The 15,640-nt window shown below is 38.6% G+C and overlaps 2 protein-coding genes across 8 annotated transcripts in view; one reads left to right on the forward strand and one right to left on the reverse strand.

Moving 5' to 3' along the window:
* PRKN (parkin RBR E3 ubiquitin protein ligase) overlaps positions 1-10,400 on the reverse strand; it is a 691,175-nt gene extending 680,775 nt beyond the window's left edge. For all 5 annotated transcript variants that reach the window (XR_007375493.1, XR_007375494.1, XR_007375492.1 and 2 more), the window contains exon 1: positions 10,286-10,400. Coding sequence is in view for 1 of the 5 variants with exons in the window: in XM_048938032.1 (XP_048793989.1) it covers positions 10,286-10,292 (7 nt within the window). In the remaining 4 variants the exon portion in view is untranslated. The remainder of the gene's footprint in view (positions 1-10,285) is intronic.
* The window catches only part of PACRG (parkin coregulated), a 192,766-nt gene continuing 187,455 nt past the window's right edge, over positions 10,330-15,640 (forward strand). The window contains exons 1-2 of one of the 3 annotated variants that reach the window (XM_048938035.1): positions 10,330-10,443; positions 10,896-11,074. In XM_048938035.1, the coding sequence (XP_048793992.1) occupies positions 10,928-11,074 (147 nt within the window). In that variant the 5' untranslated portion in view covers positions 10,330-10,443; positions 10,896-10,927. The other 2 variants (XM_048938033.1, XM_048938034.1) reach the window with 2 other exon arrangements.

The following is a 15,640-nucleotide window of genomic DNA, read 5'->3' on the forward strand; positions in this document are numbered from 1 at the left end:
TACCTATAAAGGCAAAATTTAGACAAATCATTTCTGATTATATTGGAAAAACCAAGTGTCATTCTTTTAGACACAGAGATACAGCGAGTAGCTACGTATAATAATTCCATTTTGATCAAATGAACAAAGAAAACAAACATTTCTTGATTTTGTATTTGAACTCCTTCCCTCTCCCACCCCCCATCTGCACAAATGGCAAAATAAATAAAGATTCCACCTGTGTACACAGCTGTACACAGCCCTTTGTCCTCAAAGGGCTAATCATATTCATGTCTAGAAATGAAGTAAGATTTCAAGCCATGTTCACACAAAATCAACTGTTTGAATTTTGTGTGTGGTGATTGCATCTTAAATTGGTTTACAGCAGGCAGTCTTCTTTCTCTTAGCTCAGGAGACTGATTACCTGAACAGTTCTAAAAAACACATTTAAAAAGAAATGGTAGTTAACACTGCATACTTATTTCACACAGTGGCACACAAAGACTTCCCAGCTCCTAACTGGAATTATAGCAAATGTTGTCCTATTACCCACATGAATACCTTACATTTTTCAGTTTTTCTAATATTGAAATGCTAATTTCTTAATACTGACAAATCAGGAATGGTAAACATTTTTCAAATACTATCAGTGTGTGATTAAAGTAGGAAATGCCACACCTACAAAAGTAGAGTGCTCTATGGGAGACATTTCAAGCCTGTATCGAATCTAAGGTATGTCGCACATAAGAGTTATGTAGTGCTGTTTGAAGCTTACTTGGCATTTGTAATGTAAAGCACTACACATGCAAGAAGAAAGGAATCACATCCTAAACATGCTTGCGATATGTCTTTACAGAGCCAAATTCACAGCAGCTTGCTTGCTGCCATGCAAGTTACTGTTTGGGCAGGATGCTGTCTGGCTGGAAAAAAAAAAACCAACAAAAAACCTCAGTAAAAGGTAACTGTGTTAACACAGCAGCTGCTTTCTGATATGATACACTGCTTGATTAACTATAAGGTATTTAATACAATATTATATATATGATGTTTATTTTAAGTGTTTGTATATCTCGTCATATTAATAAGTAAAAAATTAATTTTATCCAGAGATTCATTCAGAGATGCACTTTTATAGCATCCAGGAAGAGTTGCACACAAAACGCACACATACACACACATTAACCCATGGTAAGTACATGTAACTCTCAGTAATTCTCAACTATGAACAGGAGTAGAAAGTTACAGACTGAAGCATCAGTCCACTAAATTCAGACAGCACAGTTGAACTCCCAGGGCAGGGCAGGGATGAGCTGTGTGACCCCACCTTTGTTTTCATACAGGTTACTCATGTCCTGTATTCACCCACAGAGCATCTAAGGCACAAGAAATGGCTTCCGAAGTGCCTTTGCTAAACTTCAGATATTTTAGTAGAACTGATGTGGCCAAAGCCCCACACTATGCTTTAAAACACCGAGTTTTAATGTTCTTTCAGAGCAGTGTTCAGTACTTTTATAAGCTGTAATGCATTTTCATTTTACCTGGATGGGAAAAAAAAGAATAGAGAACAGCAGGAAAGCAGCTATTCTAAGAAAGAAAGGCATAAAATGTAAACATAATAAAATAAAGAAGCAAATGAAGAAACCCTTCTTTTCCTTTATTAGAAATATGGGAAACAGATTGTGCTCATCTTGCTTAGGGCCAAGAGCTGCACTGTGTGGAATTCAGCCAGGCTCTGCCACACAGCTCACTAAGTAGTTTTGCTGTGTTAAAGAGTAAACCAGATGGGACGTTTGCTTCCGACATGATAATTCTAATGGAAATTGTTAAAAGTACTGTAAAAGAAACTTTTCAGCTTCATCTGCTATTTTATTGTGTACAATGAGGGCAATCGGTACGATGAGTAGGATATAGGGAAAAAAAAAAAATTAAACAAGTTCTAAACATTATTCATTAGCCTGCTTTAAAATTTCTCTCAGTTTCACGTGTTTACATGAAGGATACACGAGCCTACAGCCAGGTATACTACAAAACAGAAATGCAGTTAATATCAGCAAAATACTTGCAGATTATGTAAAGTCAGTAAGTTGAAATACTCTACTTAGAGGTGAGCCTGTATGATCATACAGCTTGAAAAAAAACAATACAGAGCATGTCAACGGATTGGTACCCCTGGTGAGGGCCTGGTGAGACTGTAATAGACAGCATTTTTGTTCACATCAACATCCCAAGTTCTAAAGAGTCCTACAGTTTCCAGATGAGCTTTGAACGCTTAAAGAAAAAATGAGATCATGCACAGTTCCTGCTCTTGACGTACTCTTGCAAACCTAAGAATTATGACCCGACTGTGCTAAAGAAAAATGAAGTTTGGTTTTTCTGTTGAAGTTTGTTTTGTTTTTCAATCAGAAACTGCTCCTGGCAATAAATAGCTTTGCTGAAACAAATTTCTCCCACGTAGTCCAGATACATATTGAGCCTAATGCTTATAAGAAAGTGGGTCATTTAGTGTAAGGAGACAGCAGTCATAGCAGATTGCCAGATCATGCAGTATGGCAAGCAGAGCTAAGTACAACAAAAAGTTTGCTCTTGCAGTGGGCAATGTTTATATATTCTAATCTTGCTCTCTCTCGGCCTAAAAACTGCTCTAAGCTCACTTGTGTTCACGAGGAACTGGCTTTACAACAGATTGAGATGCTCTTTATAAACTGTCTTTGACTTTGTCCTGCCACGTTTCTTCAATCAGCTGCAGAGTAGACCGTAATGAAATCAATATGATTGGATAAAGAAAATCAATTTTTTTTGAACATTTAGTTTCAGTAATCTGATTATGAAGCTTTTAGTAATAGTGCAATTACTTTGAAGTTTTGAACATATGTTTCCACTGAGATTATTCCACAGAGGACACTATCAGAAAAGGGAAGAAACGCAAACACAAATGTACCAAAAATATTACAGCTCAGCCAAAAAAAAAAAAAAAAAAAATTGAAAGGAGGACCATATGTCAGAAACATTATGTGATGTTCAATAAAAACCATTTTCATCATTCACAATTCCTTTATTTAACAGCGATGAGCGAATAGAAAACATTTTTTCCATGACTTCAAAGGATATTGCCAGTAATGTAAAGATATTTTAAAATAAGGAAAAACGATACAAAAAATGAGCAAGATAAACAGCAACTGCACACTGTTCTTTGAATTTTGAAGGGAAAATTCATGAGTTTCCACTGATGGAAAGACTGTCTCAGAGAAACAGCTCACACAGTAGTTGTGAAGAGCCCAGATATCCAGGTTCCTTGTGATTCATAACTAAGTATCCTCAGCTCAACACACTGAAAGTGATTTAATCTGATATGTTAGATTGGGCACAAGACAGTTCCATTTTCTAGATTTACCAGTAATAAATAAATAAATGAACTAAGGGGGTAAACCGACCACTTAGCAAAACATTTAGAAATGTTGAACAGAAGATACGGAAAATGCAGATAATAGAAGATTACAAAAAAAATAAAGAATTGAACTTCTGGAATGACAGCATCATTAAGAATAGCCTGACACTTGAGAGAAAAACAGGGATAAGTAAGGCCAACCATGTCTTCTTGTTTGTGGAAAAAACAAGGTCTCCTTCCAATAAAAATTTACAGATATAAATTAATTTGTTTCAGTGCTCATCTACGTCACCACAAGCAAACTTAGCATTGTAACAACCCTTTTCTTTTAATGTAATACACCAATAAAACTGAAGAATTTTATAATAACTTCAAAAAGACTTCATGCAGAAAAGTAATGATGCCTGAGTCTTGCAATAACAAATACACTCTTCATACACCTACACAAGTAACATGGAATAACCAGTATCTTCCAATGGCTAAGAAACTGTGCTTTCATTTCCTGCATATTAATATATGGATAACCTTGATGTCATTTAAACTGCCATGGTATGACAAACTCCTTCCTCAATTCAGCATCTTCATTCATTTTTACTAATTTCTGCACCTTTGAAACAATTTATCAAATCAATTTCTAAATGTTTTTCCTTCATATACTCAAATGAGGTTTACAAACGCTCCCAGTCAAAGGGTTTAGGCTTAGAGCATGGAGGCAAAAGATAAACTGACCATAAGAGACATCCTGACGTCATAGAACACAAAAAAAGCAAGAAGGTTTGTGCTACATTTTTTCCTGGTCAAACATTAACAGGGCTCATACAGGCATGAAAATGCTTATTGAGCAAAGGGATGCAATATAATAAGTTACAGCTCAGAGATGGTTTAGTATAATCAGACAGGCTTCATGCTGCCTCCAAAAGTACACAGCAACGTTCTGATTTTCTCCAATTTGTCTAATATGAGGAATAAAACAGATGAGAGGGTTCTGTTCCACTCTTCCACTGCTTCTGTACTGATCAAAATATATACAAGGGAGCTAGGTGAGCTTTGTGGTAAAATATCTGGAAACATAAAAGTTGTTAGAGATTTTAAAGATAATACTTTATCATATTCAAATGTATCTACTTAGGAAATAAACTCTCAGAAATACAAATACTTGCAAAATACAACACCAAAGTACAGAAGATGGGAACGCATTCTCAAATAATTGACAATATAATTAAAGACTGCCTGCTAATAACCTGCCAAGACCAAGCTTTAGGATGGAACTTATGGAATTCTGAGCATATAGTTCTATATTTCCAACATTTCCATTTTTCCTTCTTTTAGTAGAAAACTTCATACATCACTGGTTACATTTTGTATTACATGTTGATTTTCAGTACAATAATAATTACGTAAGGTGTATCACACACACACACACAATAAAAACCAATACATAATAACATTGATTGAAGAGAACAAATTATATCTTTCTGCCTCTTTGACAAAACAGCAACAGAATTTGCAGATATGGTTGTACTTTCCCTTGGGCTTCTACTAAATAAAAGAAAAACCTGCACCATTGCTAGCATTGTTTGCCTCTGTCCCCTGATCTCTTACACAACTGATAGTCTTAAGATAGAGAGTATCCTTGTGCAATGAATTTGCTACAGTAAAAGGAGTCAAAGTGTTTCTAACTTGGAAAGTTATTCCAGCTCTTAAGGAAACGCATTCAAAATTAAATCTGGTGAGGGCTTTGGATTACAATGCATCTGAAAGAAACAAATACATTACTTTGGCAGGGAATCTTAAACACAAGCATTTGTTGTTATTCATTACAAAATAACATATTATTTCCATATTTTGCTACAATGGGCAAAATTTTTTCTAATTATTTGTGGTTAGAAATGGAACTTGGAATTCTTAGTTCTTCTTTTATCTAGGATAGCTTGAACCAAATATATTGGCAATAAATACTACACGTAATTTGATATGTAACGATTTCTCCTTCCTGCACTAGAAGTTGTTTTCAGTTTGTCTTGGTCACTTTGAAGAAAAAAAAAAAAAATAAATGGTAAGAGAGGGATTTAAATATAATGCTCTCTTTTATATTGTCTTTCGTGCAAAGGACTGCAAAATCCTTGGTCAGCTCTGGATAAGTTCCTGACAACACTAGAAGCTGAGCATACTTCACAATAATTGAGGGTGAAGATACACAAGAACTACATAGATAAAACTGTTTTGTCCCATTTTTGCTATCTCCTGCACATCTCACTTATCTTGAGCTGACTTTGGTTGTCAACAGGCACTTCTGTAAGAATGAAATTCAGCAAAAATGGACACTTTTTGGTACAATAATAAGTTTAATTAGTTCAAGAGTCAAGTTACCATTATGTCAGTGAGAGGAGTGAAGCAGGATGCACGGATAGCAGCAGAGCCTGTGAGAGAAGAGCGAAGGAAAAAGAAATGGGAACCATTTCTTTAATGACCTTTAATTTGACTAGATGAGAAGTCCCATGACTCTCCTACAACTAACATTTAGCACAACACAGAAGCAGAACTTAAATTAACACACATTCATATCTACCCACTCATAATTCTATATTCATATATATTACTAGCAACCAGATAATGCAAAGAAGGGTAGAGATCCTGATCACTATAACTTGAAATTGTGTCTTTAGGGTCTTAGCTAAAAGACTCAGAAAACTGCATTGGAACATCTACAGCCACTGCTTTATTAGTCTCAATGTGTAATATTTTAATGCGTAAGATATTACATTACTGTAATAACATATATGTGATAATACTGTAATAATATAATAAAATAAGTGCTTATTTTGCGAGCACTTAAAAAACAGAACATTGTCAGGAAGTCTTTGTTTAGTTCTTATCAATGCACACAAAATTTCTTCCGTCATCTTCAAAAATAACACTAGTGTATTTTCCTTCTGATTAATCCCATAGTCTTCAATGCTTACTTAGAGTGGCCCAGAGGGTTGATAGGATCCTCATATATAAGTGACCATTTTTATTTTATCTTTTCAAGCAAATAAATATATTTCCTTTCTTTCTTATATTTTCTTTCCAAAAGAAATGACTTCTTTTCAGCAGTGAAGAAAATTATTAAGAAATCTAGAACTAGCCAATGAAGAACTGATGATTTCAGTCAACTAAGTTCTTTCATATGATCTTAATCATGAAGCATGTTATCAATTCCATTAGTTCCTAGTTTACAACAACACAGTCAACATATTTAAATACAACATTCACACCTCATCATGACTACATTATTACTTAACATTATTTTCCTTAAAATTATTTTCAACAACCATTCCAAGATAAGAATAACTTGTATGCAAGCCAGCTGCAAACTCACTGTGGAATAGATTTCTAAAATACCCAAGGCCCAATTCGATATTCTTTGTGTCCTCACAAAAGCTCTCCAACATTTTGACAGAGCACTGTATATCATGGTATGCAGCAAATTACAATTTTATTTTATTTTTTTACAATTAAAAAACAAACAAACAACAACAACAACAAAAAAAACGCAGTTGGTTCTTATTTTTGTGGAGGAGATTTTGACTTACGTTGTCCTCCAAGACTTCTTCCTGGGATTAGGCTTTAATGGGATTACTTAGTCAACAATTTTGAAGTGACAGTACCAGCCACATTTTGACAGACATGGTGGTTAAAAGGTAGGTGTATTTTTTATTTCTGCTGTTCTCTTTATCCACTCATTCAAAGAACAAGAAAAAAGAATATCCACCACATAGCAGAGAAATCTCTATGTATCAGAACGGTTACTGCTGTCTAGGGCACCCAATAGCTGCAAATCAGTCTTTCAGTAAAGTTGTTCTCATCCACTTTTTTCCATCCAGGAAAAAAGTCAATACAAGAAATCACCAGCAGACTCTATCCCCACATCAGCTGTAAACCATGAAAATGCCCTCTCAAAGCATTAGCCAGCCTGGCACCACAGAAAAGAGAGGAAAGCAGTGGTGGCGATTCCAGCTCGCACTCATCAGGATTCTAGGCTGATAAGTTTTCTTCTCATTGGACACAATTTAACATTAAACTCATGATTTCTAAATGTTCTTAGCTTCACTGCTTTAAAACTTTGAATTCTTCAACACATTGGTATTTCCACTGTTTCCACTGAAGCATAAAGAGCCATTGAGCAGATGTGCACACAGAGGAAATAAATAAATAAATAAATAAATAAATAAATAAAATCAAAGAAGCAAAGTGAAAAAACAAAAAAGACACTAATTTTGAAATAGGACTTGAAATCACTTGAGCTTAAGGTAAATGGTAAGAGAAAAGCTGCCCACAGAAACACTTTCATTTATAGCAAGCTTAAGCTTGCTGACAGAAGACAACAAAGCACAACACCTCTCAAGTAGCAGACATTCTGCTCATGTAACTTGAACCACTGCTGCAAATATAGAAAGGGAACACACATTTGGCTCTGCAGCAGTAAGTAGCACATGGAGATTGCCATCTTCCATCAGTCAGAGAACATACATATAATACTCTATATTCAAAATGAGTAACTGTTTATTCTAGTGTTTGTCATTTATACAATTAGATCATTTTCATTAATAAAAAATACTAAACACGCATCTGTAAGTTTCCTGAAGTTTTAACTGCATAACCCATCAGCAAGGAGCATAAATTGATTGTAATTTATAAAGTAACACACGCAGAAGTGAAATGACAGTTGAATTATTCTTGCAACCTCACTGAAAAGGTAAAACATTACAAAACAAACAATCTTCTAAAAGCAGTCATAAAAGCAAGAGCTGCCTTTGGCATTTATCTTCACCATCTTCTAAAGATGTACTGAATAACTAAAATTCCTGAAGCACTCATGAGCTCAATGCAGTGCCATGCATGCCACAGCCCTAAGAAATAGATTCAATCCAGGATATTCTGCACAAGTGGACAGCTACATCATCAACTTGCTGATACGATATTCCAAATGCAGGTGTCACATAGATGAAAATAAATACATATGCTTATTTTGAAGGCCTCTCTCAAGGAATAATCCCCTACTAAAAATAAGCACATTTTAATTATATTATTGTATATTTAATTTAAATATATGATTAGTATTTGTTTTACAAGTAAGATGCTACTAGCATTTAAAAATCTATCTGTAAGCAAATCTTTCTGTGCAAACCTTGACAAGAGAATGCAATGTCAAGCAGGAGGAGAAGTCATATGGACACTATTAAGAGTCAGTGATGTAAGTCAATGGTTTAGCCTTTTCTGGAATAAGTTATAGAAAAAAAACAAAAACAAGAAAATCTTCCTTGACAAAAATCCTTGAAAAAACTTCATAGGGGGGAAAAAAAGAAAGGAAAGAGAGAGACTAAGAGTAGAAGAAATTTAAATGTTCACCTGTTTCACCAGTGAAAGAAAAAATAAGAAACAACTGGATATGAAAAAATATTATAGAACATTTAAAATAGGAAGACTAACATGGTAATCAGGCTTGTTCTCCATATGTCATAGCACAACTGTAAAGTGGCATTAAATGAAAGCAAGAGATAGGAAATTGAAAATCAATTTAAGGAATTAACTGCCATGTATTGCACAACTGTCCTGTCTTGCCACAAGAACTCACCGTGGACATCAAGCATTCCCAGAGTTACAAGAATAACACATTTTGGAAAATATATATCTCATAATGTAATTCTTTAAGCATTCAGATTAAAGAAGTGTTGGCACAGATTACAGTGCTTTCCCCTTTCCTTCCTAGTCCCAAATTTGCCATAGTATTCCTAACTTTTAAGTGTGTTGAGGAAACTTTTCAGAGGGCAGGATGTTGGAGTACACCACTACACCACATACTTTGAAAGCAGTTCTTGCATTTACAAAGCTTTTTGGGGAGTGTCAGAAGCTTTGTGCGTGTTTTTACATTCTTCAATAAAACAAAAAGTTGCTGCTTAAATCACTTAAAGTAGCAACTCACATAAGGCAGAATTTATAAATTTGCAGCTAGCTGGGGAATACTGTTCACAACCAATAGTCAGAAACATTTGTCTGCCACAGCAAAAGTAACAACTCCTCAGACACGTAAAGAGTGTCTGTATGTACACTACACAATTAGCAGCCTTTCGCTGTGAAGCTGAAGGCGTGAACTTCGTAACCACAACGGTTACCTCAAAGTTCTGAAAAATCAAATTCTGCAGTTCTGTAAGCACAGATTTTATATACTATACCAAGGCAACAAATCAGCAGAGATAACATTAACACTGATACCGTGGACTACGTGATCTCCTGCGCTATTCTTAAGCAAAGCATGTTGTCACGTCATTCTTTGCAGACAAGGGCGAACAGCGAGGCTGAGGCGCCTGAGGAAGCGGACCGCAGCAAGGCACCGCGCGGCCGGACGCGGACAGATCCGCGGCAGCACCAAGTGCAGCAGCAGCAGCAGCAGCAGCAGGCAGCTGCGGAGCCCCTTAAGGACCAAACGGCCAAGCACCCAGCCTGCACGAGGACTAACTCGCTTCTTTTGCACATCGCTGCCAGCAAGCACCATGTCAGGCCAAAAACGCGTCACGGCCAGGCAGGATCGTGAATCATATATAGCGGAGAGAAGTAACAATTTAAAACGACTCTGGCTGCAGGCCCTGTACACGCTGTCACTGGGCTCGCCTCAGCAGAGGGCTGGACGAGGGCAGCGCTGCCTGCATGCCTGCATGCCTGCATGCCTGCCCGCGCCGTGACGCCGTGACGCCGTGACCCCGTGCCCTGACCGCTCCCACACCGCTGACAGCGGGCACCCACCCACCAAAGCGGACTCGTCTGCAAGAAGCCAACCCACGTCACCCCGTGGAGCCGACACGGCTGCCGCAGCAGCAGCGAAGCGGGCAGGAAAGGGCGGATCAGCATCCGGGCTCTGGGCAGGGGAGCGCGCTCACTCACCTATCATGGCGGTCGAGAGAGGAGGAGAGGAGGGGGCGCGCGCACGCTCCTAAGCCCGCTGTTCGAGCAGTCCGAACCCGAGCAGCCATCCGACGCGAGCGGTCGGGGGAGGAAGTGCAGCCGGCAGCGAACTGCGCGTGCGCCGCGGGGCCCTCTGGGTAACGTAGTTCTCGGGTTTTCACGTCGCCTCACGTGCCTGCCGGCTTTCCCCGTGTGGACATACGCACACACACACGCACACGCTCGCAAGCACGATCACGATCACGATCACGTGTAACTGATTTCTGCTAACTGCTGTGTCCCGTCGGTTTCCCGCGCGCCGTTCGTTTCGCTGCCTTTGGGGTTCCTCCCCGCCCGGCAGCGCGGCGGTTGTTGACGCGTTGCTTAGCGACGGGCGCGCGGCCCGGCCGGTGGCACAGGGGTGAGGGGGAGCGCCCAGGGCGACCGGCGGAGAAATGGGGACTGCGGGGACGGTGGGACGAGCCGGGGGGCGAGGGCGGCAGCTCGAAGGAGCGGGAAGAGGGCGAACGCGGCGGTGCCGCTGGCTGCGGGACGGCTCGGTGCTCTGGTAGCTGACCGGGCCCGGCCGTTGTTGTTTGTGCTTTTGCAGTCCGCGTGCCGATTCTCGCCCGCTGAGGGGAGATGGGAGTGGAGGAAGCGGGCTGCGGCCCCGCCAAGCCCTCGGGGAACAGGCGGCCCCAGAAGCAGGAGCCGCTGGGACACGTGAAGAAAAGCAAGCAGCAGGTCTCTGACGGCTTCACTGTCAAAGCCATGATGAAAAACACTGTGGTACGTTTGCGACTAGCGTAGCGGTCCTCAAACGTGTCTTCTGGGCGGGGGAGCGATGCCTGGCAGTCAGGGGTGCGGGTGCTGGAACTGCATCTGGAGTTTGCTGGTTTCTACGGCTGCTTGCAGGTTTCACGTTCTCACCAGGTAACAGCCCGTGCCTGTGGGAATGCGGGCGCCTTTCTCTCTGCGAGGTCCTGCGTTGCGCGGTGCGGGCCCTGAGTTAGCGGTCAGCCCGCAGAGCCGTGTGCGGGGCTCCCCGCCTCGCGCTGTGCACAACGCTGCCAGACGATACAGTAGCACTTTACGTGTAAGTTGCTTGCACGTAGTGACACGGCGTGGGATATGTTTGATGCGCGTGTCACAGAGGATGGCAAAGGTCTGGAAAACACAGTAATTTTTAAACTAAACTCTTTTAAGCTAAACTAAACTAATTTGCACAGAATTAGAATGCTAGCCTGTGGAGGAACTAATTCTCCATCTGATATTTCTTAGGCTAAGAGGAATGGAACCAGCAAACTTCATCGTCATTAATAACCCACTTTCTAATGAAATTAGAGGTAAATGAGTGAAAATAATGGGATCAAGGCCATTCAAATTGCTTTATGCTATTTGTCTACATTTAACATACTTAAGGAACAAATATAAAAGCTTCAACTAGTGCAGAATGCAAATGGTCTCCATGTGAGTGAAGAAATTGATACGAAACTCCTGAATTGGATCTGGATTTCCCTTTATTTAGACACAATTCAATGTTTTAACTAACTTATGTTTTTTCTCTTTTACTTTTTTTTTTAAGCCATTATCGTTATTATATATATCATTCTGATTTCTTCTGTGAGACATAATTTCCCTTGTTTTGCTATAGCGTTCTTCTTTTTGACGTCTACTGATTTGTTATCTGTAAGAACACCCTCTTAAGAAAAGTAAAAAAAATGCATATTCTGTTCCATTTGAAGTTTAAATGGAACAGAAGTTCTGTACATAAACAACTTCCTTCATATTAGTAAAATGATAACTTGTTTCACCTTAATGGGAAGAACGCAGGACTAAAAAAATCCAAGGAATGTTTTATAGGTTATTTAGTTTGAATTTCATTCTGTAGATACGGAGTAGACTGAGCTTAGGAATTAATTTTTGAGGACTTTTCTTCTTCTCTGTACAAAATTCAAGTCATTAGTACTTATATGTGTTTGTTTATATCTTGATATGTAAGAGATGCTTGATTTAGTCAAGTCTGTGGTTTCAACAGGGCTTGAGAAATATATGTATTTTGTCTTTAAAAAGAGTCTTTACTTAGGAGCATAACTAGCTATCACTTTAATCGGAATTCAAGTTTTCTTAGAATGTACACAATTTTAACTTTTATGATCACAAGTTCTAACTTTCTAAACGTCAGAATATTAAATCATGTGTTGCTATCACTGAGCAGTAGCAAACAGGCAAACCTACTGCCTTTGGATTGTGTTTCATGTTGCTTGCATGGGCCTCTGGACATCACCTAATACAGCTTCCCTTTGGAACTGGGCCTGTTGCTAGCACATGAGTACCCCTCTCTACGCTGTGGAGATCTCCAACAGTAGTGGTTCTCTGGTCTATCTGGGAAGCTGTCATGTTGCTGCCCTGCCTGTGTGCCGCTGTGGTACTGTTGGAGACAGATTTAACTGAGTTCTGACCCATTCCACAGGTTCTTTTCCTAACTCCCTGGCTCCCTAGGAAGCATTGAGACTGTTTGATGAAGTCCAAGGCTGTTTTTTTCCAAAAGTTCTGAGTGAGGACAGGCAGACAGGAATTATTTCCCTGGGGTCAATGTGCAAAATGTCAGAATAGAGTAAGGATTATCTCACTGCCACTCAGCCTCTGTAGAAAGGAGAGTTTCTTTTCTCTTTTCCAACAACAGAGCTTAAGATTTATTAAGTACTCACTTGTCAGAGGTTGACATCATAGATGAAGTTGTCATGGAAGGCTTAGGAGTTGATTGGTGAGTTAAAAGCACGGCAAGCTAATATAGTTAAAGCATGGCAATTCTTTTTAACAGCATGACAGGGCATGGTGTCATCAGTGACTTGTTCAGCATCTCCAGGTCAGACTGTGAGGTACAGATTAATAACCTCTGGTGCAAACATACACTGGAAAGGGCGTAGATTAGTGAATTACCATTATGTACCTATGACTGTGAATATAGTCGTAAAGGTTCCAGAGCTGTTTGAAGTTTGTTATGCTGGGAATGTCTTACTAAGCCATTTTTTCATGGAAGTTGCTGGATAGACTTTTCTGAAGTCTGTTTTCATAGCTTGTGATAAGTACAGAAATGTAGGCATCAGGTGACGTTCGTAGAATATTCAGGACTTTTCTAATCTCTAGCATATTACATCTTAGATTTACTAATTGAAATAAATATTAACTTAATAAATATTCACCAAGAAAATTGTTTCAGAATTGAAAAATGTGTTGTATGTTATTTTTTTCCTTGTAAAATTAGAAATTTGTATAGTGGTTGAATTTAGGAGCAAAATCCAATAAAGGCCTTCTATACTAACAAGCTAGATACTATGACATTTACATTTTAATTGTTCTGTCTTCCAAGTAGAGTCAGGAGTCAGAACTGTGTGCTCACACACATGAGTAAAGTTAAGATTAAAATTAAAAACTTATATGCAAGGTATCAAGTATAATAATCTCTCTACATGAACATGGACAGCAGGAAGATACCTTTATTCGCTTCTGATCCTCTGCAGACAATTGTCTATTTTTTCTATTTTCTGTAACTGCACATACTTGAGGGAATAAAGTATTAATGCCCACTTTTCTTCTATAAACTAGTGGTAAAATACTTGCAAGGAGAGGGTGTATTTAGTGTTCATCATTAACTATAATGGATCAGATATTTTTTAGTAGAATTGGAACGTAAGACATCTCTTCATGAATGCTCAGCCAATAAAGCTATGAAATAATGTTCTTGATTTTGCTGTTTCTAAAGAACCTTGAATTCTTTACACTGAAATGCCAGTTTAATCAGAAAAGACAGTTATCCTTTCTCTACCGGTCCTCCTTTAGTGACACTAGTGGGAATTATGTTGGAGTGTCCATCTGCAAACTGTCATTCTTATCTCCTTTGACTAGAATACTGAATTCTCCTTCCTAGCTGTGTGTGAAAACCAACAGGTTTTACATAGAAAACATAGAAAACATCACTAGTGCATCCATCTGTGTGTTCCATGAAAGCAGTCAGTACCTGCTGTTAATAAGGGATGACATCTATCCTGTGTTTAAAGTGAGGATGTTTACTAAATGTACTTAGAAGGGAGGTGGTACTAAAATTCATGTATTACAAAAAATACAAAGCATAGCTATTCAACACTGGAGTCTCTGCTATGCGCAGAAACACAGCTCCCATCTCAAAAAGAATGTAATTGTTTCTAAGTAAAATAGTAAATAAGTAAATAAGTAAAAAAAAAAAGTTATTTAGATTCCAATCCTGGATTTTCATTCCTCCGTTTCTCCTTTAGGAGCCCGTATTGGAATGAACCCTCAGTCTTTGAAATTTAAACTCTTTCAAACAATTATCAACACTGTGTGTACAGGACTTTCTCACCCTTTGATAATAATTCAGAGCAAGGATTTCTTTTTAATCACAGAGATAATATGATTTCATTTAAATTCTGAAGCTTCTGATTATGCATTTTTTCATATTCACCCACTCTGTGTAACCAAAACTACTTATTTTAAGTTGTAGCAGTAACAGTGTCTAATCTGATTTTATGACTATAGAAAAGCACTATTTGCAAGAAGAAAGTTTACATTTCTACTATAGTAGTTAATTTATTAAAAAGATAGTAAGTTTCGGAGCATGCAGTGTCAGCCTAAAGGCATATTTTGTTAGACGTGTACTGGACAGTAGTCTGTATGTTTTTGGCGAACTGCTCCAGTTCAGCAGTTTTGTACAATCTATTTTAGTGAACCATAATGGAATTTAAACTCTTATTACCCTGGGAGGCAGTCCTATCTTCTTCATGTTTCAGGCTGCTTATTACTACTGTCACATATTATGCCTACATTTGTACAGTAGAGCAACTTGGACATTTGTACAAGATCAGGGAACTGATTCTGCTGAACAGTACTCCGTCTTGTTTAAGCTAAGTGTAGATGTGTGGTCTTCAGGGCTGAGGCAAACAACGATCCTTACTGCCACAAGGCTCCTCGTTCCTGCCCTCCTACCTGTCCTGAAAGCACGCTTCTGTCACTCCTTTTCTGTTTGCGTTGGTGTTTCTTACAACTACACAGGAGGCTGGATTGACTCTTAACAGCTGGTAAATTAATACTGCAAGAAGGAGGGGACACAGGAATGTGCTGTAAGCGTAAGCATTAGCCCTTATCTGAAACATCTCAATCTTAATTCACTTAAAAACAGTTGTGAAACCAAGTTTTAGCAGAGTAATTTCACAGAACACCTAAAGCAGCATAAACTTGCACTACATTTGAAAGTTGTGATTTTTCATCCCTGGTCATCTGTTCTTCCTTTATGCAATATAAACACATATGGCCGTGCAGTGTACTAGGCTAGGGTGT

This window comes from Lagopus muta, chromosome 2 (assembly GCF_023343835.1).
Source record: "Lagopus muta isolate bLagMut1 chromosome 2, bLagMut1 primary, whole genome shotgun sequence".
In the NCBI taxonomy this organism is placed as follows: domain Eukaryota; kingdom Metazoa; phylum Chordata; class Aves; order Galliformes; family Phasianidae; genus Lagopus; species Lagopus muta.